The sequence below is a fragment of the Paramisgurnus dabryanus genome, chromosome 8 (assembly GCF_030506205.2).
Source record: "Paramisgurnus dabryanus chromosome 8, PD_genome_1.1, whole genome shotgun sequence".
Classification (NCBI taxonomy): domain Eukaryota; kingdom Metazoa; phylum Chordata; class Actinopteri; order Cypriniformes; family Cobitidae; genus Paramisgurnus; species Paramisgurnus dabryanus.
Window position 1 is genome coordinate 26,852,812 of NC_133344.1, and position 23,058 is coordinate 26,875,869.

At 38.4% G+C, this 23,058-nt stretch overlaps 1 protein-coding gene across 8 annotated transcripts in view; it reads left to right on the forward strand.

The window, feature by feature from the left end:
* Window positions 1-18,943, forward strand: part of usp2a (ubiquitin specific peptidase 2a) — a 34,940-nt gene extending 15,997 nt beyond the window's left edge. For 7 of the 8 annotated variants that reach the window (XM_065281281.2, XM_065281278.2, XM_065281280.2 and 4 more), the window contains 11 exons: window positions 5,096-5,146; window positions 11,108-11,231; window positions 11,341-11,452; window positions 11,533-11,643; window positions 11,723-11,787; window positions 11,873-11,976; window positions 12,067-12,144; window positions 13,863-13,941; window positions 14,140-14,247; window positions 14,488-14,608; window positions 16,946-18,943. In XM_065281281.2, the coding sequence (XP_065137353.1) occupies window positions 5,096-5,146; window positions 11,108-11,231; window positions 11,341-11,452; window positions 11,533-11,643; window positions 11,723-11,787; window positions 11,873-11,976; window positions 12,067-12,144; window positions 13,863-13,941; window positions 14,140-14,247; window positions 14,488-14,608; window positions 16,946-17,021 (1,029 nt within the window). In that variant the 3' untranslated portion in view covers window positions 17,022-18,943. Of the gene's footprint in view, window positions 1-786; window positions 1,291-5,095; window positions 5,147-11,107; window positions 11,232-11,340; window positions 11,453-11,532; window positions 11,644-11,722; window positions 11,788-11,872; window positions 11,977-12,066; window positions 12,145-13,862; window positions 13,942-14,139; window positions 14,248-14,487; window positions 14,609-16,945 lie in introns of those variants that run through there. The other variant, XM_065281283.2, reaches the window with a different exon arrangement.
* Window positions 18,944-23,058: the final 4,115 nt, after the last annotated feature.

Below are 23,058 nucleotides of genomic sequence, written 5' to 3' on the forward strand. Positions count from 1 at the left end.
TTTAGTGTGTTTATTCCCTGTCCTAATTTCTTTCCCACTTTTATATAAAAAGTTGAATGCATCTCTCTAATACTTAAGTGAGACAGTTCAACTGAGTTGATCATGGTGCTCACTCATGCTCAGCCTAAAAGTACAGTATTGTCCCACTTTTGCTCTTACCATTGTTGACAGTTATTGGACCATTATGTCCTCGGATTATCTAATGTACGAAACAACCAGACTATACTTTTTTATTTTTTTCTGAAATACCTTTCTCCTGTTGGTTAGTTAACAAGGTCCGACAGACGGTGACTAAGAAGGCAAGTTCACATTTGCTTTTGGCTGTTGATTCACGCTTACCTGAGGTCTTACGTCAGAAGTATTATGAAAATAGATTGTCCTTTTTTGAGCAGTGAATGTCCTGGAAATGATACGTTCAAAAGAACTCATCGAGAGATACATAATTATTGCAAATCTCTGTTACTGCAGCCTACGGAGGTCTCATATGCAGACTGCACACGTCATTAAGCTTGATTAATTTAAAGTTAACTGAACATTACATTCGCAAATCATAAGCATATTTCAACAATGTACGATTAGCTAAGAATAATAGTCAACTTTATAATTGTTAATATTATGAATTAAGACAATCTGTATGACTTATGCAGCCTCTGTAGGCTGCAGCCTTCCGATCGAGTAACGGCCACTGTGTACCCCTATGCCCTCGGTGACGTACAGTAGAAGCGCGCGCACAGAGCTCGTGTGGGCGGGATTCGCGGTAGTAAAAAAGGCATTGAGCTGGAGCCGCGCGCAGCTTACCCTTCAACCTGACAGCTTTAGCTCACTGCTGCTATCGCATATGTACCTCTATCTACTTTAAGAGCTCGTCTGATTTGATATTTAAAGGGATTGTTCTTCGTATGTTTGAGTTTTTAAAGACAAGTATTAAAAATATGTTTTAGTCAGTGCGCCAATGTTCTGTTCGTTTTTATGTTGAATGTTACGTTCTGCCAATGCTTGGCACCGCTCTTGAGGTGTTTTCCTATTTAGTTTGTTCACTGTACCTGTAGGACCGTTTGAAACATCTGATGCAAGAACGTACATAGTGGCGAAATATTGAAGCGTTTTTTAAGACGACACAGAAGAATCAACATGCCAAGCATGCGACAATCATACACGGTCACAATCCCAGAGGAGCCACCGGCGACTGCATTCCCACTTTTAAAACACGACATGAGGAGGAAAAACTCAACTGTGTCCCGTTCGATGCTGGTTTCCACATTCGTTGGGCTTCTAATTAATCATGCCAAGGTATGAACAAACGCTTTACTGATCTATACGTGGCTTTAGATATAAAGAATTAAGCTATACTTTCTGTAATGCTGTGGTATAACATTGGTCATTTTGATCATAAAATATCTGAGACTGTTCGACATTATTTAAATGTAGCTGTGAAGTCTGTAAGAGCAACGCAGTAATGCACAGAATTAAATGACTACAGTCTATATGGAGATGTCAGTTCGTTCGTTGTTACGTAATGTAAAGTGAGTCTTGTGTCAGGTTTTGGACTAATCACCATAATCCCACCGGCACCAGAACCGCTACCTCATTAGTTTGAGCGTCATGAAATTGACTTTGACACTAATAAGGACAGAAGTTTATATTAAATGGTTCGTGTGTTGAACAAGTTGCTTTGTCTATTTATGTGTTTTAGGCACGCACTTAACTTTTTTGTTGTGTTGCCATGGGTATCCAAATTAAGTGTTCTCCATTCACAATTTGAAGACATAAGCATACTCAGTCACTTAGCCAAAAAGTATCATAGATTTTCATGACATCACTCTGCACTTAGCATCTCTCCAGATTACAGCCTGTGACGTCAAAATTTTAAAGGCCCACTGAAGTGCCTTGGAACTTGCAGCATTATTTAATGTGTTGAGGTAATTTTTACTGAAACAGGAAGTAAGTGGGTAATTATCGAGAAGACCCTCAATTCTTTTTAAAATAACAGTAGGGTTTTGTTTATGGCACAGTCCAGCAAAGCATACAGTCAATGCATATGACACTGACGTGATATCAGACCCCAAAGGAAATCATATTTACATCTAAATCATTTCTAATCCTCTACATAATGCACTGTGTGCCTTACCCCACATAAACTAGTAAATGTATTAGCAAGTGCTTCATTTCAAACACCTGTGATAGGTGTCAAGAGAGCATTTGGTTGGACAGGAAATTTGATGAGAAGCCTAATGTATTCATACAAAAAGGAATCAACTAATAACTATAAGTAACTGTGCTTTATTACTACCCAAGTAGTCCATAACTTTATGCTGCTTTTACTCTGTCCTGTCATGCTTTGTAATTTCTTTTTAATAGACATGTTATGTTGTTTAAAGATTTGGTAAATGGTGCAATTATTGGCACAAGATTAGAGTGAGCTTTGTTATTGGGTTCTGAATCTTCTCTTCATGCACCTTTCATGAGTCACTTCGCCCTCTGTGAGCTGGCAGTGTGACATGTGTTATGTGATTGTCAAGAACTTGGAGTACCAACGGTGCCTTGTCCTGGTGGTTGGTTTTCTGGAACAGGAGGGTCTGAAGTGTGTTCTGTACCAAGTCAAAGCACAGGCGTGTCATCAGGAACAAAATGATAAAAAAAGCAGTTTATGATACTGTGCTTTTGTCATCAGTTGTACCTACTTGGTTATTAGAAAAAGTTTATCGTAATCAGTTATCCACAATTCACCACTTCCTAACTCTGTTTTAAATGGAATAAAGGTTGGAGTGGAAAATTTTTTTTCAAGGAAACCTCCTTACAAACTTTCACTGGGATTGTTAATGTGGAAATGCCTCAGAAATGGAAACAAAGATGATATTACACTGACAGTATAAACACTAAACAGTCAAGCACAATCATAATGAGGAACAATGTAAGCTGGTGACTATTAGAGCTGTCAGTCTGGGTGGTTTTTATCTAGGCTTTTGCTCCACATTTTCTTCTCACAGGGAACTGTTATAAAAGCAGGATTAGTCTCCCTAACCTCTATAATGGGGAGTATTTCAAACAGTACACCGTGACCCACTTCCGCATTCCCGGCCACCAGTGAACAAAAGGAATGCTACAAAGAAGGACTTGACACATAAATCACTATGTCTGTCCATATCAACAATATACAAGCTTGTATTATAAGTGCATTATAATTTTCCTTTGTTTAAAACAACATGCGCTACTGTGCAAAAGTACTAGGGATGCTAAACAATTAATCGCGATTAATCGTTAGCAGAATAAAAGTTTTTGTTAACATCATATATGTGTGTGAACTGTGTATAATAAATTTGTATAAATAAATGTACACACATAAATGTATATGTTTTAGAAATGTTTACATGTGTATATACATTTGTATATTTATGTATAATTTATATTATATATAAATATAAATACTTAATATATACATTTTTTTTTTCTTTTTTCTTTTTTTCTAAATTATACATGAATGTGTTCATATTTATAAATATATACATATTTATTATACACAGGTTACACACATATGTGATGTAAACAAAAACTTTTATTCTGCTAACGATTAATCACGATTAATTGTTTAGCATCCCTAACTGTCACCATGCCATATTATTTGCAATGGTTTAGTGACCATATATAATTTTTTCCCAGTGTCTTTATTAGAATATAACCAGGAGATATAGTAAATTTGTATGCAGTATTAAGAACACACAAACAGAAAAGGCTGCTTTTAATTTTTTGTATAGTGTGACCTCTCCTTACACTTGAGCAATAAAAGGAACCTGCAAGCTCTCTCTTAAACCTAAATTAAATGAAATCCTAATTTCTAATTCTCATCTAATGACTTCAGGACTTCAGTTTCCTCAAGAGTTCAAGATGTGCTTAGTGCCAAGAAAGGTCACACTAAATACTGACTTTTATCTGAAGAAGCCATTTTGTTCTGAAACATTTTATGTACATATTTTCTATATATAAATGTATCTTGGTAAAGAAAGTGAAAAATAAATACGGATGTAATTAAAACTGCTATTTCTAAAACAACAAAGCTGGTTTTGGCCTAAGACTTCTTAACAATAGTATACAGTGTGTTATAGTAACTGTCCCCTTAAAAAGCAGCCTACTAGAAATAGTAAATAGTGCCTAGTCATTTAATGCTACTCTTGTACTCGACTTTTTTCGATATGCTTTGATCTCATTTTGACTGGTCTCCTTTATCTTTAAGAGTAATTTTCAGGGTGTTTACAAAAAACGCTCTTTAAAAATGTCTGTGTTGTTTTTGACCCATGTTGGGAACAGAACATATGCTGGGTTAAAATTGACCCAATGTTGGGTTGTTTTGCAACCATGGGTTATAATAACCCAGCAGTTGAGTTAAAACAACCCAACGATGTATTCTGTCCAGTATTTACCCAACATGAGTCAAAAATAACCCAGATATTTTTAAAAGTGCTGTTTTTAGAAGTGTTAATATTACTTAGCAGAATAGGACAAACTGGGCTGGTGAGACTTTTCTTTTGAAATGGGAACTTGACATTAACAAACTGCCTCGAATAGCACTCTGACCAGATGACACTGGACAATATCAGCATCCCAGAAGGTGGTTAACGGGAATTTGGAGCACAGACGTGTGTTCCATTTTTTTTCCATTGAGGCATGGATTTAGATAATACCCAGTTAATGAATGTGTTTTCTGTAGCAGTGCATACTACTTAAAGTTATAAGATGTATAAACAGCTTGTTCCTTTAAAATTATCTGCTGTGAAGGGTCAAAACTAATAAATGATGCTGTGCGAACAAGTGTGATCAATGTGAACCTGTTGGCAGGCCAGCACCAGGTAAATAAGCCAGGCTTACCATGGATAATGTTTTTTTCTGCTGTACATGACAGAAAAATGCACCACACCCCTACCAAAACACAGTTTATAGTAAAGGAAACTGAACTAAATGGCTTTTCATTTCCAGGAACAATTAAGGAAGTCCACCCTAACCACAACTTGACAGCTTACTTGAAATGTGTGACATTTTAAACTTGTTGTTGACGTCCAGTGTATGATCTTTGCTAACATATCATCTCTTCTCCATTTTTCAGAACTCAAAGAGTGCACATGGCCTTGTGGGGCTACGCAATCTGGGAAATACAGTAAGTGATTTGATGACTTCTACTGTTTATAAAAGTATAAACACTGAGCTTACAAAACAGTGTCCTGTTTGTTTGAATTTCATGAAATCTTTTGATTTAGCCAATGGCTGGACTGCCTTTTGAGCCGCACAATTGAAGACAGGGTGAAGCCAGTAGTAAGACTTAAAGCACACTTTAACTTTAAAGGTTACCTAATATGGCAATAAGATGTATTATTAGTCTCAGGTGTCCCCAAAATGTGCCTTTGAAGTTTCATGTCTGAATATGCTATAGATCATTTATTATACTATGCTGAAAAAGCCAATTTTTGGGTTTGCAGCAAAAAGTGCTCTGTTTGTGTGTGTGTCTTTTAAATGGAAATAAGCTGCTGCTCTAAACTGAAAACATACACCGTTTCTAAGATTCATACTAATGAACATGTGGTAATACATTATGTAAAAAAGATGTGGTCTTTGGACAGTTGTGGGTGGGGCCTGTGCAAAGTGATGTCAGTTTGGTCAGAAAACAGCAATAGCCTGTCCTATGAGACTGTTGAGGTTCTACGAGAATTTAAAGCGGACATTTCACAAGACTTTTTTAATAAATAAAATCTTTGGTGTCCCCAGAGTACATGTGTGAAGTTTTAGCTCAAAATACTATATAGTAGTGCTGGGCGATAATTTGATAACAATAATTTTACCGATATAAACTTTTCTGATGAAACGATAAGGACAGTTCGATAAGTGATCGATAATGTTTACGCACTGTGCGTAATATTGCACGAGCACTTCCGGTTGCGGCACGCGTTCTTGGTTTACAATCAGTGTCAGTTAGACTTGAAGGAGTGGAAGATGAGGCAAGTTATTCATTTATTAGTAGAGACCTATGATTTTCGCGATGCGGATAACGCGGACGGAATCACGGAATCCAAATGCGCGGAAACATTTTCTTATGGGTAATGTTGGACGCGCAAACAGGGTTCGTCAAACACAGCAGACACAATAGGTGCAGTATACTGTACTTTCATTCAGCGTCCACCTTGCGCACGCACACGTCCACACAGCTTTAAAAGTATATTTACAGGACATTCACAAATTCAGGAAACTGAGGAAAAGCAGCAGATCCACTACTGCAGTGAATATAGTGTTTGCGTATGTGCGCTCCCACAGCAACGTGACCAGTGTTTCCCATACATTGATTTATTTGTGGTGGCCCACCACAGAATCAACACTGGCCCCCACAAATAGAATTTTCATGATTCCCATTTACATTTTTATTTCACCATTTAAAACAGCTTAATTCGGCTTAAAATATAATTTGATATATAATACAGATCAAATACAGATACAGATCAAAGAGTAGAAGTGAAACATATTTCAGGTGCCAACACTAGATCAAACTCAAACACAACATGATGACGTCACATATATGCTAATAAGCGGGTGATGTCATCACCACCACAGTCTCCTCAAAATCCTGTGGGAAACACTGGTGACACTCTTGACATCCATTTATCAGTGTGTATAGCTCTTATATGTATAACACATAATCTTGTTTAAGTGAACATAAACAGCTGTTACTCAGTATATTGAAACTTAAAGCAGTCTGTCTTGGGTCTTAAAGTGACAGTAGTATGCTGCTTTTGTGTCATAAATGTGTTGATTTCATAACAAATAGATTTACATTTAATACAGATGCATTAAAACAAGATTTTAGTATTTGTATTTGTCATGTTCTGAATAAAAAGTAGTTTAAAACCATTATTAACTGTCTGGTTTTTACCATTTTCATTCAGGAGCAAAAATCTGCCTTTAAATTTGACAGGAGTAAAGATGTGTTATTTATCATGATAATTATCGATATCGACTGATATGGAAAAATTTTCTCGATAATTTTTTGGGTCATATCGCCCAGCCCTACTATATAGATAATTTATTATAACATGTTAAAATTGCCACTTTGTAGGTGTGAGCAAAAATGTGCCAGTTTTGGGTGTGTCCTAATATGCAAATGAGCTGATATCTGCACTTTATGGCAGTGTCGTGGTTGAATAGTGCAGATTAAGGGGAGTATCACAAGGAAAGACAAATTTCAAAGACCTATTTTTCCACACACTTGCAGAGAATGGTTAACCAAAACTAAGTTACTGGGTTGCTCTTTTCCACATTTTCTAAGTTGATTTAAGCACTGGGGACCCAATTATAGCACTAAAACATGGAAAAAGTCAGATTTTCATGATATATCCACTTTAAAAAAGAAGTGGGCAGATTTTCATTACAGGGTAGTTTTGTACACACACGGAGCCACACAATTATGTTTAAACAAAATATAAAAGAGTATTTCTCATATTAGGTGACCTTTAAGTAAGGGATAATGTATAGACCGTTTCTGCAGTAACAACATAAACAAACGCCTTTCGTGGAATAAACATAACTTCAGGTAAACTCAATAAAAAGAGTCATATTGGAGTAGTTTTTTTCTGATAGCAAGCAAAGTAAACAAAAAGTAGATTAGGCCTGGCAAACTCGATTCCTTTTAAGGATCCGGGCTATTGTGAGTCACTCACTAAAGTGATCCGGGTTGTGTGAGTCACTTGAGTCAGTATTGCTAAATTGCCAAGGAAACTCAGTACAGACCCACTTGTAACCGGGTGATCCACGCGACTCGAGATTCTCAGAGCCGGAAACATTGCAGACTCGCAGACCATGGACATGAGACTCGCTCTACAGATCCACTAACCAGCTGATTCGCGTGGATCAGCCAGAGCCGGTTAGTGGATCTATAGAGCAACTGAAGTCTCCTCAAAAGCAAATCCACAACAAAAGCCTTTCACTTCTGAAATAACATGCTTATAGGTTTTAAGTTTGGTGTGTATGGTCGACCATTTAAAAAATAAGCCTAATAACAATAGCATAATAATATAGAGAAAATATAGAAAAAACAGTGTCCTGCTTATGTAGCCCCCAGAGCCGGAGAGACAGTTCGTGCAGATCAGCCGGTTACGGATCAGCCGGCGGATCAGCTGTTTACGGATCATCCAGTTACGGATCAGCCGGTTACGAGTTGAGAGATTCTCGAGTCAGAGCAGATTCGCATGTCTCTCGAGTCCGCATTGTTTCCGGCTCTGAGTGAGAATCTCGGGTCAGTTCCCGGCTCGCGCGAATCCACAGGTCTCTCGAGTTTGCAATGTTTCCGGCTCTGAGTGAGAATCTCGGGTCAATTCGTGACTCGCGCGGATCCGCAGGTCTCTCGAGTTTAGCAATGTTTCCGGCTCTGAGTGAGAATCTCGGGTCAGTTCTCGCGCAGATCAGCCGGTTACGAGTGGATCTGTAGTGCGAGCGAAGTCTCATCAATAATGTTGAGAGAGGTTTGTGTGTGGTGGCGCTGTTAATGGTTTTACATTGAATTGTAGTAGGACTCAACTGATCCGGGTTAATTACACTAGAGACTCGCGACTCATGAGTTAATTTAAAGATCCGGGTTAAAGATCCGAGTGAGTCACGACTCAAACAGGTCTAAAGTAGATTATATTAGTTCATATTTCATAGCTAACACATATAAAACGACACTGAGCTAACGTTGCTGTGTAAAATGTGTACTACATGATGTATACAATGTTACCTACAAACCGGCTGCCAAACCTCCCTTTACATAGAGGTGATCCAAAATGCTTTTTTGCATAGTTGTGTTTGACACATGAAAACGTCTCTGGTTACGTATGTAACTGTTGTTCCCTGAGAAGGGAATGAGACGCTGCGTCTCCCTTGCCCTACTTCCTGCGTCCCTGTAATGCCGTCTTTGCCAATATTTCAGATGGTGATATACTTCCTGGCCCCCAAATCTTTGTCGTTAAGCCTCACCATTGGTTGAATTTGATACACATTAAGACGCACTTACCCCTGGAGGCGTTCCCAAAGTGTCAACGCAGTGACGTAGGGCGAGTTCCCTAGAAAGGGAACAGTAACAATGTATCTTAAAAGGTAACACAATGTAACCTTGCTCTCACTTGAAATGTGTCCCCACATTTAGTCCTTGAATTTGAGGGTATTGGACCTGAAAAGTCCTTGAAAGGTCCTTAACTTTGAAGTTAACTAAGGTGTGGAAACCCTGGTTATTTTCGACAAGGTTTTTTGTTCCAGAGTGTAGTTTACCCACTAGCCAGACCATTAAACAAACGAGACTGGAAGTAAATTTCCACCCAGACGCGTTACTGCGACAACGCACACTGTCCAATGAAACTTAATAAAAAAAAAAATAATGTCATGCATGTTAGTAAAATACATAATTATGTTTAAGTTTTTGTGTAATATTAAACTGTACCTGTCAAAATGATTTGCACCATTGTGGGTTACCTTGTGTTATTAGTTTCGAGTGGTTGTTATCTGGGAATAACAAACCTGAAAATGTCACACCAATCAGAATCAAATATTCCAACGAGCCGCGTAATGCAACTTGAGTATTTCAATGTTCACACACCACATAATCTTATCAAAATCTGTAGTCCAGTTAGCTTTAGGTTTTTCTCTTTTGCGCATTCATATATTTTCCTTTATATAGGATTTACAAGCCACATGCAACACATTTAACAAGCTTAAAATAGAACAAAACTGTCCAATCTCACAATATCTAGTTGACATAACTAAGATTCCTCCTAGGGCTGGGCGGTATGACGGTATATTCCGTTACCGCGGAATAAAATGTCAGACGTAACAGATTTTTCTATTCCGTCTATTCCGCGAAATGCAAATAAGTGGGCGTGGCTAACTCTGCGCTCCAGCATGTTAGACTGAGTGTGACGGAGAAACATGTAAAATAGTTCACTTATAAAAAATGAACGAGTTATTTGTATAATTTTTATAATCCACCGCGGGTCACGCAGCTAGACTCTTGTCTTGCTCGCTCTCGCGCTCTCTCTCTCTCTCTCTCTCTCGCGCGCGCTCTCTCTCTCTCCTCATGCAGCAGCCGGTCGGTCTCTCGCGTGCAGAGATCTCTAGGCAAGCGCAAGGAGCTGGGACGCCAAATAAAGAGTTCTTCTCGCACATAATGCTAATAGTTGTAAAGTTTTCTGAACTTTAAGCAAGCTAAGACAAAACTCGCATTTATATCAGTGATACGTGCGCTGCTGGAGTGATGTAGTTTGACGCGCCATTTGCTTATACAAACATATTTGATCGGAAAGACGAGAAAGAGACGCAAATGTTAAGGTCTAATAGAAAGTAAAGGGCGTCAAGACCTTAAAACAAACTTTATGATCATCACATCATAGCACCTGTCACATTTATTATATCTAGACCCTCTTCTCTCATATACAGGTATTTATCATGTCTGTAGGTTTTTGCATATATTTATACCTGTTTATTTTACATATTGCATATGTTTAATGTAATGTATGCATAAATACAAAATACAATGAAGCCATACTATAGCTTCAATAGTCTATAAAATTAATTACTCAATTAAAAACAAGATTCTGTCTAATCAAGACTTAGCTGTTGTTATCTTCTGGGCATTTTCATTGTAACATTATTAACTTTAAATTGCTCATTTTTTAAAACTGTGGTGAGCATTTAGTTAAAAGCTATAGTGAGTGGTGTATTTCTGTACATTTTTATCATCAAAAAACACTATAAACTGAAAAACATGTATACCGTCAAATATTCCGTTCCGTGAAATAAAATGACTCATTCCGTGAAATAGATTTTTGGTCATTCCGCCCACCCCTAATTCCTCCCATCTATTTTCATTTGCCACGATTATTTTTCATGATGTCTCTCTGCACTCTCGCACTCACTTAACTCGCTTTTGCCAAGCAACAGAATGTGTACAGTCCAAAAATAAATCCTTACACATCGCAGTTAAGTCTGGCTAGGAAACTCTAGACGTAATGTGTCACTTGTTTTGTCACTGCCTTAGCTGCTTACAGTGTAGGTTTTATAGAAAATATATAAATACAAATACATCTTTCTCTTTCTCTCTCACTAGTGTTTTATGAACTCCATTCTCCAGTGTCTTAGCAACACACAAAGCTTACGAGACTACTGTCTTCACAACTCCCACCGCCGAGACCTCAACAACAACAGCCGCACAAACACTGCTCTTATGGAAGGTAAGTACAGCACAGTGACGTTTCTGACACTTTCACAGCGGTCTGCGTTATCACTTTAGTAAACCGCAAACCCTACAGTACTGAAAGCTGCACTTTGTCATGATTTCAGAATTTGCCAAGCTCATTCAGACATTGTGGACTTCTTCAAGCAGTGAAGCCGTCAGCCCATCTGAGTTCAAAACACAGATACAAAGATTCGCCCCGAGATTTGTTGGGTACAAGTAAGTGTCATGCTTTGCACATTCTTATTGAGTGGTCGATTGTGGTTGTGTCACGTGTCATGTTAATGTGTGCTCCTCAGTCAGCAGGACGCTCAGGAGTTTCTACGGTTTCTGCTAGACGGCCTCCACAACGAAGTGAACAGGGTTACGGTTCGGCCACGGGGATGCGTGGATGATTTTGACCACTTGTCGTAAGTGTATTTGTGATTTTGAATGCCGTGTTATATAAATAACCATTTTGTAAATCTTATATTTGCATCTTTCCTTTAGTGATGATGAGAAAGGGAGGAAGATGTGGGCTAAGTACTTAGAAAGAGAAGACAGCAAAATAGTAGGTGAGTAAATCATGCACACAATATAGCGTTTCGTTTTTGTTTAAAGTGCTATTGCTCATTTTGATGTATCTGTATCTGTTTCCAGACTTATTTGTAGGTCAGCTGAAGAGCTCTTTGACTTGCAGTGAATGTGGCTATTGTTCCACTGTCTTTGATCCCTTCTGGGATCTTTCCTTACCTATCGCCAAGGTCAGTTCATTGACTGGCATATGCCCATACATTCAGTCAATTATTCCTCACATATGGAGTAGGTTTTAATAGTGTTCCTCTGCTTAAAAGGGCTATGGAGACGTGAGCCTTATGGACTGTATGCGGCTCTTTACTAAAGAAGATGTGCTGGATGGGGACGAGAAGCCGGTAATTCAGACTCATTCATTCTTAGCTTTATAGTATAGTAAGAATGGCCCTCATTTATCATTCTTGCGTAGAAACGGGCGTATATGTTGGCGTAAGGTTATGCTTACACTCCTCTCACCGCCTGATTTATGAAACTGTGCGTACCTCTGAAATTCAGGTATAAGCAATATCTGCCCTTCATAAATGCGGCGGCTGAAAACGATCGTCATTAGAATAACAAGCCCATATAAATTCAAGTCTCCACCTCTCCCACGCCCTCATTTTACGACATTGACAGATGGAAGACGGCAAAGAGGAGAAACCAGGGAAGTGGAAAGAAACAAAATTGTTTTATTTGGGAGTTTAAATAGAGGGACTAAAGACATTAATAATTGCATGACGTTTTGTAATATTTGTATTATTATTTTTATTATTAAAGACGCTTTATTGATATTTAAAAGAATAATTATTTATTATTATTATTATTATTATTTAATGTTGCCTACATCTAAATTATATGTCTGCTTAATGGTTCGGTTAAGTTTTTTTAAATAATATTTTAAAAATGATGTAGTAACTTTTGTAGTGTGTTTTCTGTGTTTACATACAGTTGTTTGTTAGCTAAGATCCAGTTTGATACGGAGCTCCGGATATAATTCAAATTAACAATTTGTTTCCACGACATCCACATGTTTTACTAGACTAATTCATAATTTGAAGTAATAATAATTGTAATAGTAATTACGAAATAATATAATAATTAATTCCAAGGAACAAACTGTTGAATATTTACTTTAAACTAAATAAGAAAAAGAAGTGTCCATAATGTAGCATAAAAGATAATTCGTGGCCATGATTTTGTCCGCATGTCATCATGATCGGATTTATGGCTCCATTCAACACAAGCATTTTACCTTACCTATTCATGTGTAGCTATTTATTTATCATCGAATAGCATGTAACTAGCTTACCTTTTGATGCATTATTACCATGTTTTCATAGCACATCCTTGTGCTTTCTTGCAATGTGCCGCTTCAGATTCCAGGATGAATATTTGCTGACTTTTACAGTCTCTCCGCACTCCCTTTCAATGTTTTCTTCCTGTCCAATCTTAACTTTGATTTTTACTTTACATTTATCCATAACTTATTGCTAGACGTTTTTACAGATTCTCGAACTAGCAAATTATTAAAGGGCGTTCTGGGTTCAACGAGCGGTGCTGAGCGAGCGGATCTTTAGAGAGGCGCTTTGATGGTAATATTACCGCACCGCTCAAGGCTCCGCTCCGCTCACATGTTTTGCCCTGAAACGTCAGGTAAAGCGCCCAGGCTCTCAACTGAAGGAATACATATGCCTACAAATCAAATGCTTTGGTAAAGTCTCACAAATTAAACATTGAAGTACATGTTGCATAATATAATTACTATGTTTTAGTTTTTTACAGTGGGTCATAATATATAATATATTTTAGTTTGTCAGTGCGTTTTGTGGTGTTAGGAAGTTTTTGCGCATTTCTGCACTAACTCAAAATGTGCGTACACCACCTCCTGAGCTGGCGTGGGATTTGAGCGTGCGGTACGCCAACGTCCATATTGATAAATCTCAAAGTCACCGTGGTTTTGGGTGTACGCCAGGTGTACGCTGGAAATTTGGTGTACGCACGTTTGATAAATGAGGGCCAATGTGTTTGTAAAACAACATCTTATCCATTCGCTCTCTCTCTCTGTCTTTTTAACCAGACATGTTATAGGTGCAAAGCAAGAAGGCGATGTACAAAGAAATTCATGGTTCAGAAGTTCCCTAAAATTTTAGTTCTTCGTATCCTTTTTCTTACGCCATCTGATCTTTTCGTGATGTCACATTGAGTGCATGAGTGCATTTGTTGACAGTAAACACAGATCGCGTGCACTGTTTGTGTGGTTGAGAATGTGCTGATGGTTACTTTCTAGGCATCTATAAGGTCAGTCGTGTGTGTCGCTCCTTAATCTTTTCTCCTTAACCACTTGACTTGCTCAGATCTGAAGCGTTTCTCAGAAGCTCGTGTCAGAACCAGCAAACTGTCAACTTTTGTCAACTTTCCTTTGAAGGACCTGGATCTCAGGGAGTTTGCCTCGGACAGAAGCAGTGAGTAAAGAAATTTTAAGAATTTTCTGCATCAGGCACCGTAGTAAAGGTCACGCTAGATTTTAAGTATGCAAAATGACTTGTATTTTGCAATAAATAAGGTCAAGAGATTACATAATGTTTTATATCAGTTATAAATATACATTTATAAATATACTTGTTAGATTAGTGTGACTACACTACACCTTATTTTATTGTTTCTCAAAATAACAACAGAATAATTGATCTGTCTGGTTTCAGGTGGTGCCGTCTATAACTTGTATGCAGTGTCCAATCACTCAGGCACTACTATGGGAGGCCACTACACAGCATACTGCTGCAATTCTGAAAATGGGGAATGGTATACATATAATGACTCAAGGTAAATTTGGTTCTTTAACCTTTTAAATGTATAGATTTATCATATACAGACATGGCCATAGCCAGGGTTAATTTTTGAGCGCGATGCTAAATGGTCTAATCAGATTCAACAAATTGTGCTAAACATCAAATGTTTAACTCTTGGGGAGCTGGAAAATGAGCATATTTTCAAAAAAGTGGAGTGTCCTTTAAAGTGTTAATTGGTATCCCAGGGGGGAAAAGTGCACTAAAATAAACTTTAAGTACACTTAGTAAATGTACTATTATGTGCACAAATTTTGTAGTTAATATACCAAAAATTTTGTAAACTTAGGAACATCTAAGTGTACTTAACTGTGCTATTTTGAGACAATTTATTTCAATAAACTAGAAATCTATTTAAGTATTACTGGTATTGTATACTATTTCAGGTGCATTATATATAGTGCATTAAAATATTTACTCTTCATTAGTATATTTGTAGTGCATAATTTTTACAAAATACTTATTTAACTGTAGTTTTAGTACATTCAAGTATACTTTATTTTCACCTGGGATCTTATATATTCTGTATTAACCTTATTGCCAATTTACACTTTTTTGTTTTGGGGGTGGAAATCGTTTTATTATCCCCTATTTTTTAGATCGCAATTTGTTAATACTTTACTGTTGACTTGGGGGTGGATAATTTGTTATTTTCATGCAACAATGCTTATTATAGCATTATATTAATCGGTTTAATAAGCAATATTAGGCTATAAAAACAAGAACTTTGTTTAGTGCTCTTATGAATGTTTTCAGCATGACTTTGTTAAATGCTAACTCCTAAACTGAATAAAATAACATAGCCGCCTTCATGCCAAATTTTTACATAGTTGGAATATTTGATTTAAACCTAATTGTTTTACATCTTTCTGGTGTTATTTTCTACTGATTTTTAGAGTTGAAAGTGTTTCTTACATACATAATCATGATGATAATTGCGTGTGTCCTACCGACTGTAGTATCATGTCAGCAAAAACCTGCCCACGCTGAATGATGTGCCACTGGATTACTGTTTAGGTGCTGGTCACCCCATGTTGCCAGATATTAGTACGACAACAAACAAAATAGGCCATAAAAAATAAGTTCAGACCTTGTCTTTTGCTTGACATTGCTAACAGTAACCTGCACATTCTCACTATATACATTTCCCAAAGTGTCACATTAATTGCTAAAACATGAAACACTACATCTAAAGAGGATTTTTCACAATGGGATCTGGCAACACTGAATACCGCCAGTGTCTCACAGCTGCTTGAATCAATCTCTGTCATTTTACACTAACATTTTACACTTTACAGTTAATTATGTACGTGGATGCCAATGTGATTTGTTTTAAATTACTAATTAGTCATTTAGAAAACTTAAAATTTTATTTTTATATATAAAAAAAAATGTACAGAGGTCTGGACCTCTGTGGCCTCATAGCTGTCTACAGCCATGTGTATAGATGCAATATACTGCAATGCTTCATTCCAACTTTCAGCTGCTATTATTTTCGTGTATCCCATCCTCCTCCTCCTCTCTCACGCCTGCTCCTTCACCTTCCTCCCACTCACTCTTGCATTAAAAATGCTGCCAATCTCACAGGCTTGTTTTCTATTAGTGATAAAGTGATATATAATGCCTAAGCAGAATAGTCATCAATATTTCAGCATTTTGAGACTTCAGCCAATAACTCTGTCCACTTGGCTAATTAATAATAAATAGCTGTATTAAAATTCATTTCTGCCTTTGGCACTCCAACTCTTTAGCATTTGCATTACTATGTGTCTGGTGGTATTTTGTCAGTGTTTGTGAGAAAAGCATTCTGGCAAACCTATTATTATTTCTTAATTTTAAACCTAAGCTAACCACTGCTATATTTGAGAAAAAAAGTTATTTCATGTAAATAAAATTAATTGCCTTTTTGCTATTGAGATGTATACATCTAAAAGCCTATATATCTAAAAGCTGAATAAATAAGCTTTCCATTGATGTATGGTTAGATTAGGACCAACCATTTGAAAATCTGGGGGTGCAAAAAAAATCTAAATATTGAGAAAATTGCCTTTAAAGTTGTCCAAATGAAGTCTTTAGCAACACATATTAAACTGTATTTATAATTAGTAATATATTTGTGGTAGGAAATTTTCAAAATATCTCAATGGAAAATAATCTTAATATCCTAATGATTTTTGGCATTTAAAAATCCATTATTTTGACCCATGCAATGTATTGTTGGCTATCTATATTTAAAAATATACCCATGCTACTTAAGGCCTTTGGATAAGGTTTGGATGAGAACTCAACTGTTTGTCTTAATTTCACTTTACAGAGTCACGCCAATGTCCGCCAGCCAAGTCCGAAGTAGTGACGGATACGTGTTGTTCTACGAGCGAGCTGGACACTAAGGACAGACTGTGGAAAAAGATAAAGTGCATAACTTGAGTCCTGTGGGCTGAAGGCACATTACAAACAATGCTGCTTCCCTTAGAGGCCTGTAGAGCAATGCAGGAGGAGATGTCAGAAGAATATCGCTCTCTGCTGGTCACTCGGGAGAAGTGCACATGATGCCCTTTCACACTCCACAGCTGTGTTAAAGAGTCGAAGGATATCCTTACGTCTCCGTGTGTATGTGTATGAGTGTAAAGGCAGCTGACAGGCAATCATCATCAGGCAATAACCCCAAGTGACTCAGAAGTCTCTACTATGCACTGAAACCGAACTCTTCTTATCCCAAATGCGCCTTCATCTTGTTCAAGAACGCCTCAATATTAAACTCTGGTTTCACTTGCTTTTCGTTTTGGATTTTCTTTCTGATTTAACATTTTTCAAAGTGTTTGTCCTCTATGACTTTGACCCTGTCGGGTTGCTGAGGAATTACCGAAGCTGTGCTGCCCGTTACTTTTCTTCACCCCTAACCCATCATCCTCCCTGTTTATGCTTAGTTTTTTCCTCCTCTCATTTTTTTCTCAACCTCCTGATGGAGTCGCATAGTCACGGGAGTCTGCGGTGTTGAGAGAACAGCGTGTGGCTGTGGCGTGACTTTTATTTAGTGTGCCTGCTACTGATCTTTGATATGCTGTGAATGGAAATGTGGTCCGAAAGATAAGAGAACTGGGAGGGGAATAGTGCTGAGAGTATGGATTTGTTTATCCTTGATTTCATGCCATTGAACAACATGGAAAGAATGTTTTGAAAAAGATAATCTGTATATTTTTATATATGATGCAATACAGAGAATGTACTACACAGTGGTGCTGAAAATGACCCGTTACTGTTTTCAGTTAATTTAATAAAGGTAAGAGAATGGCATTTATTTATGGTATGAGTCACGCAGTGGCAGTCAAACTATATATATATATATCTGTATGTATGTATGAATGAATAAATTTTAGAAGAATGAACTGATAAAATGGTCCGCATGGGTTGTGTGTTTTTTATTAGGTGTTTCAAACACAAATTTTGATGAAAAGAGGTTTAAACTAAATTAAACACATTTTTAAACAAAGAGGCAAGTGAAAGGAGGGACTTGGCTTTAAAAAAAGGTTACCAAGAGATTAGTTAGGGAATTAAGTTTGGATTTTGTAGTTACTAATAAACCATTTTTATATAAATTAAAGTCATCACTTATTGTTAAAAAATTGTGTATATAAAAAGATTAATTGCTTATTCTCCCATCATACTGTAGAAATGGTATGGGTTTATAAAATAAATTTTTAAGGGGCGGGGGATGTGTGGAAAATATTGAGCACCACGAATGCTACATTTTAGTTTTTGAAAATTATGATGCATGGTGATTTTATTTTAAAAAAGACTTCTGAGGCAGGACTGACTATTGAGTGATTTTTAATTTATGTTTTCATGTTTGTTTTTCTTGTTATGATTTTTCATGTTATGTTAATTCAGTGTTGGACAATAGTTGGATATAGGCCCACATTATTTTAGTAACAGGACATTAGGTTTTGACTTTGTGTGTGCAAAGTACAACGTTAGACTTTCATAACTGGAATGATTTGACTGATGATCCCTTGTCAAGTCACACATTGAATAACTTCCATAGAATATAAAATAAACTTCAAAATTTCATCATGTGTAACATGTAAGTGAATACATACAACATAAAGATTTGCTTAATGGGATGAAGAAAAATATGGCAGAAAACAGTGTTGCAGCTAATAGTTAATCAGTGGACAATCCTTACAATAGACATGGCTGGTTTAACAACAGTCAGTACTAACAAGGTTCTGGATAAGAAGGTATAATATAAAGTGCTAAATGAACCATGTTTTGCCTATTTTTCTGATCTGTTAATAAAGATTATTTGAATTTTCTTCAGAGCTTTATTTGATATCTCTGGTTTTATCTTGGTTACTAAATCCAGTCAAGATTTCAGTGATGGGACTGGCAAAAGCTCTGCAGGAAATCTCATCAGACACAATCCGGGAACAAGTTCGGTGTGTGAGGGGACAGATAGGACTTGGTTGAGGGAATGGGTTTAGCTATTCAGTGGATACGCCAGATTTGAGTCTTTTTGTTTGGTTTATGTGAAACAGGACATTTTGCAGTGGGATGCCCCCTCCTGGATGTCAGATGCTTCTCCTGGTCATTCCAGTGGTCTCTTTAGGCAAGAGTGATGTTCTCTGGTCAAACACTTATGTGCTTATCATTTGGGGGATGAGTTAAGAAGCCGCACCATTAAAAAAAAAAAAACATTTAAAGTTAACCTTTGCAGAGGATCTATAATGTTGCTAGGTTTAACTTTGTTTTAAATACTAGGCTTCAGAAGACATTTAAATGTGTGCTAGAGTAGCTCAAGCTGAACATAGAGGACGAACTAAATTAACCTATATTTATATATTTCCTTTACAAACATAAAGAGTGATTTACACAAATAGAGCATCCATGGGTATTTTGTTTTAAGTTTATTGATAAGTTTATATAATAGCACCACCTACAGGTCGGTTTTATTCATACACGAAGAATCAAATTCTTTATTTTTTATTGAAAAACAGTGAAACGTACAGGGTCACAGTATAAACATTATATACATAATATAATAGAACATCTGTACAAACTGTGACAAACATAACAAAAGCAGCATGTAACAATTTTTTGTATTTTGTTAACGGTTTAAGAAAAAAGGAAAAACAAAAAGAGACAAGAAAAAAGGGAAAAAAAGAGGGTGATAAAACTTCCAATTTTGTGTCAGTTTTTTGCTTTTTTGTTACGGAGTTCATATGCCAGTAGTGAGGTAAGTGCCAGCCCCGGAAGTTAGCGGGACACTGGTTCCCTCACTAAAAAAGCGGTTGTGGCTAAACACCTTGTGAAATCCTACCCACAAATCTAACCCTAAACACATCATATCGAGAGATTAAAAATAACTTTAATTGGTAAAAATCAAAATAAGATTTATCGATTAAAATTCTTTAAGTACTTTTTTTAAGCTAATACAGCTAATTTCATTTGCGTACATCACAGGACAGGACCCTAACTCTAATTGTATTTCGTAAGTTATGAATATAACTATGGATCTGTGAGACCGAAGGATGACCGTCACTACGGTCCAATAGGATGATAACCTTCGTTCCGCCTTCTCTCGAGACCTTATGTAAACAAAGTCATGCCCATGACCCCGGAAGCGGAACGTCACGCGCTATAAAAGGCGCATTAAACTTCCGGCTCGTTCTCTTACCTTGAACGCCCCGTATTCCGAGCGACAGGGATAGTGACGGTCATCATTCGGTCTCACAGATCCATAGTTATATTCATAACTTACGATCTGTTTCGACCTCACTCTGACCGTCACTACGGTCCAATAGGATGACTCATGTCAACAGGGTCGCGAGGAACTACAGACTCCGAATTATTCAAACCTCGCTGGGCAACAGACATCAAAACTGCAGTGCTGACAGGCGTATTGGCAGTTACGTCAACTCTGTAAAATTTTGCAAATGTACATGGTGTAGACCATGATGCTGCAGCACAAATCTCCCCCACCGGAACTCCTTTAAGTGCAGCCCATGAGGTAGCTACACTTCTGGTTGAGTGGGCTCGTGTTCCCATAGGGACTGGTAACCCCTTTCCCTTATAAGCCTGGGAAATAACCTTAACCAACCAATGTGACAAACGTTGCTTAGAAAGTGGCAACCCCAATCTAGCCTTTCCATAGCAAACAAAAAGTTGAGAATGAGACTTCCTCAGGGTCTGAGTAAATTTTACATAAAAGCGCAATGCCCTTACTGGACACAGGGTGAGCAAATTCTGCTGATCTGCCTGTGAAGGGGGTTGAAATTGAACTACCTCCAGAACCTGATTCCTGAACTGAGGATTAAGTACTTTAGGTAAAAAGGCCGGGTTGGGCCAGAGCGTCACCCCTGAGCCATCCGGCCGCCAGCGTAAACAGTCATCACTAATAGATAGCGCACACAATTCTCCTACCCTTTTAGCGGAGCATATAGCCAAAAGAAAAGCGGTCTTGAGAGACAAAGCTTCTAAATCTGTATCAGCCATAGGCTCGTATGGGGGCCTAGTGAGAGAGTCTAGTACAAAAGGCAAATCCCAATTGGGTACCCGCAAAGAGCGGTTTGGACATAAGCGACGAGCTCCCTTCAGGAACTGACCTACCAAGGGATGTCGGCCTATTGGTTGGCCATCCACTCCCCCATGAGATGCTGAAATAGATGAAGCATAAACCCTGATTGTACTGCCTGCTTTGCCTTGATCCAGTTGAGCCTGTAGGAATCTAAGGACAAGTGGCACAGAGCAAGTTACTGGGTCAACATTTATGCCTACACACCATTCAGAAAAAAAATTCTCCACCTTATGGAGTAATTAGCCCGAGTAGATGGAGCTCTGGCATTATTCAGTGTCTCGCGTACCGTTTCATCTAGTTGTTGAGTGATGGACTCTGCAGAGGCCATACCCATAATTGTAGTGCCATCGGGTTTGGATGCCAAATCTGCCCGTCTATTTGGGATAGGAGATCCGCCCGTGATGGGAGTTGCCACGGGGAACCCTGAATCAGCTGAACTAGGTCTGGGAACCATGGTCTTCCCGGCCACCGTGGAGCAACTAGTAAAACTGTGCAATGACTCTCCCTGATCCTCTGGAGGACTTGGCAAATCAGAGGAAAGGGGGGAAAAGCATATAATAAGCCTGTCGGCCACTCTTGTGATAGTGCATCCAGGCCTAAACTGCCCTCTTGTACCGTGAGGGAGTACCATCCCTGGCAATGGGTTGTCTCCCTGGAGGCAAAGAGATCTATGTGAGCTGTCCCATATCGGGTCCAAATTTGGGCTATTACCTCCGTGTTCAACCGCCACTCTCCTGGGAGAGGCCCTGTTCTGGACAGAATGTCGGCTGCTCTGTTTGTCACACCCGGGATGTGTATTGCTCTCAGTGAGGACAGCTGCGGCCATGACCATGTCAGTAGGTTCGTTGCTACCTGGAGACAACGTAGTGACCTTGTCCCTCCTTGGTGATTTATGTGGTAAACTACTGAGGTACTGTCCGTTCTCACTAGCACATGCTTGTAGCGTAGAAATGGTAACAGACCCTGAAGAGCGAGATGAACAGCTCTCAGTTCGAGCACATTTATGTGTTCTGATGACCAAGGGTGATCCCATTTGCCCCTTACTGACCTGCCTTCCCAAACAGCTCCCCAGCCTGTCAGTGATGCATCTGTTGTCACCACTGATCTTCTGTGAGGAAGATTGCCCAGTGGGGTTCCCCTGCAGAGAAAGTCCTTGTCCCTCCAATGAAGTAAGGCCCGCATGCAGGCCTTTGTCACCCGCAGCCTCCTTCTTCTGTCCTTCTTTGGATGAAGATGAAAAGAATTTAACCATCTCTGTATCAGGCGTGTCCTTAGTAGGCCCAAGGGAATCACCACTGATGCTGCCGCCAACAGTCCTACAAGCTTCTGAACTCTGTGAGCGGTTACAAGCTTCCCTTTCTGGAAGTGACGTAACGCTTTCTGTAGGCTGTCTATTCTCTGGGGAGTGAGACATGCTTTCATTGTTATGGAGTTGAAATATAGCCCTAGGAATTTCACCTGCTGCTGAGGCTGGAGACTGCTCTTTTCCCAGTTCACTGTGAACCCCAGGAACTGAATGTGAGCTAGTACCTCCTCTGTGTTCCTGATCCCCTGCTCTCAAGAAGGAGCATAAATTAACCAATCGTCCAGATATGGCAGGATTTTGATACCGCGCAGCTGAAGGGGGGCTAGGGCGGCTGAGATCACCCGAGTAAAGACTCTTGGTGCCAAAGACAGGCCGAATGGTAGAACCTGGAACTGAAAAGCCTGGTTTTGAAAAGCAAAGCGGAGAAAAGGCCTGTGCTCTGGACAAATTGGAATATGGAAATATGCGTCCTTTAAATCCAGAGATGTGAACCATTCTCCTGCACCTGTGGACTGCATTACCATCTTTGTATGAATCATCTTGAATG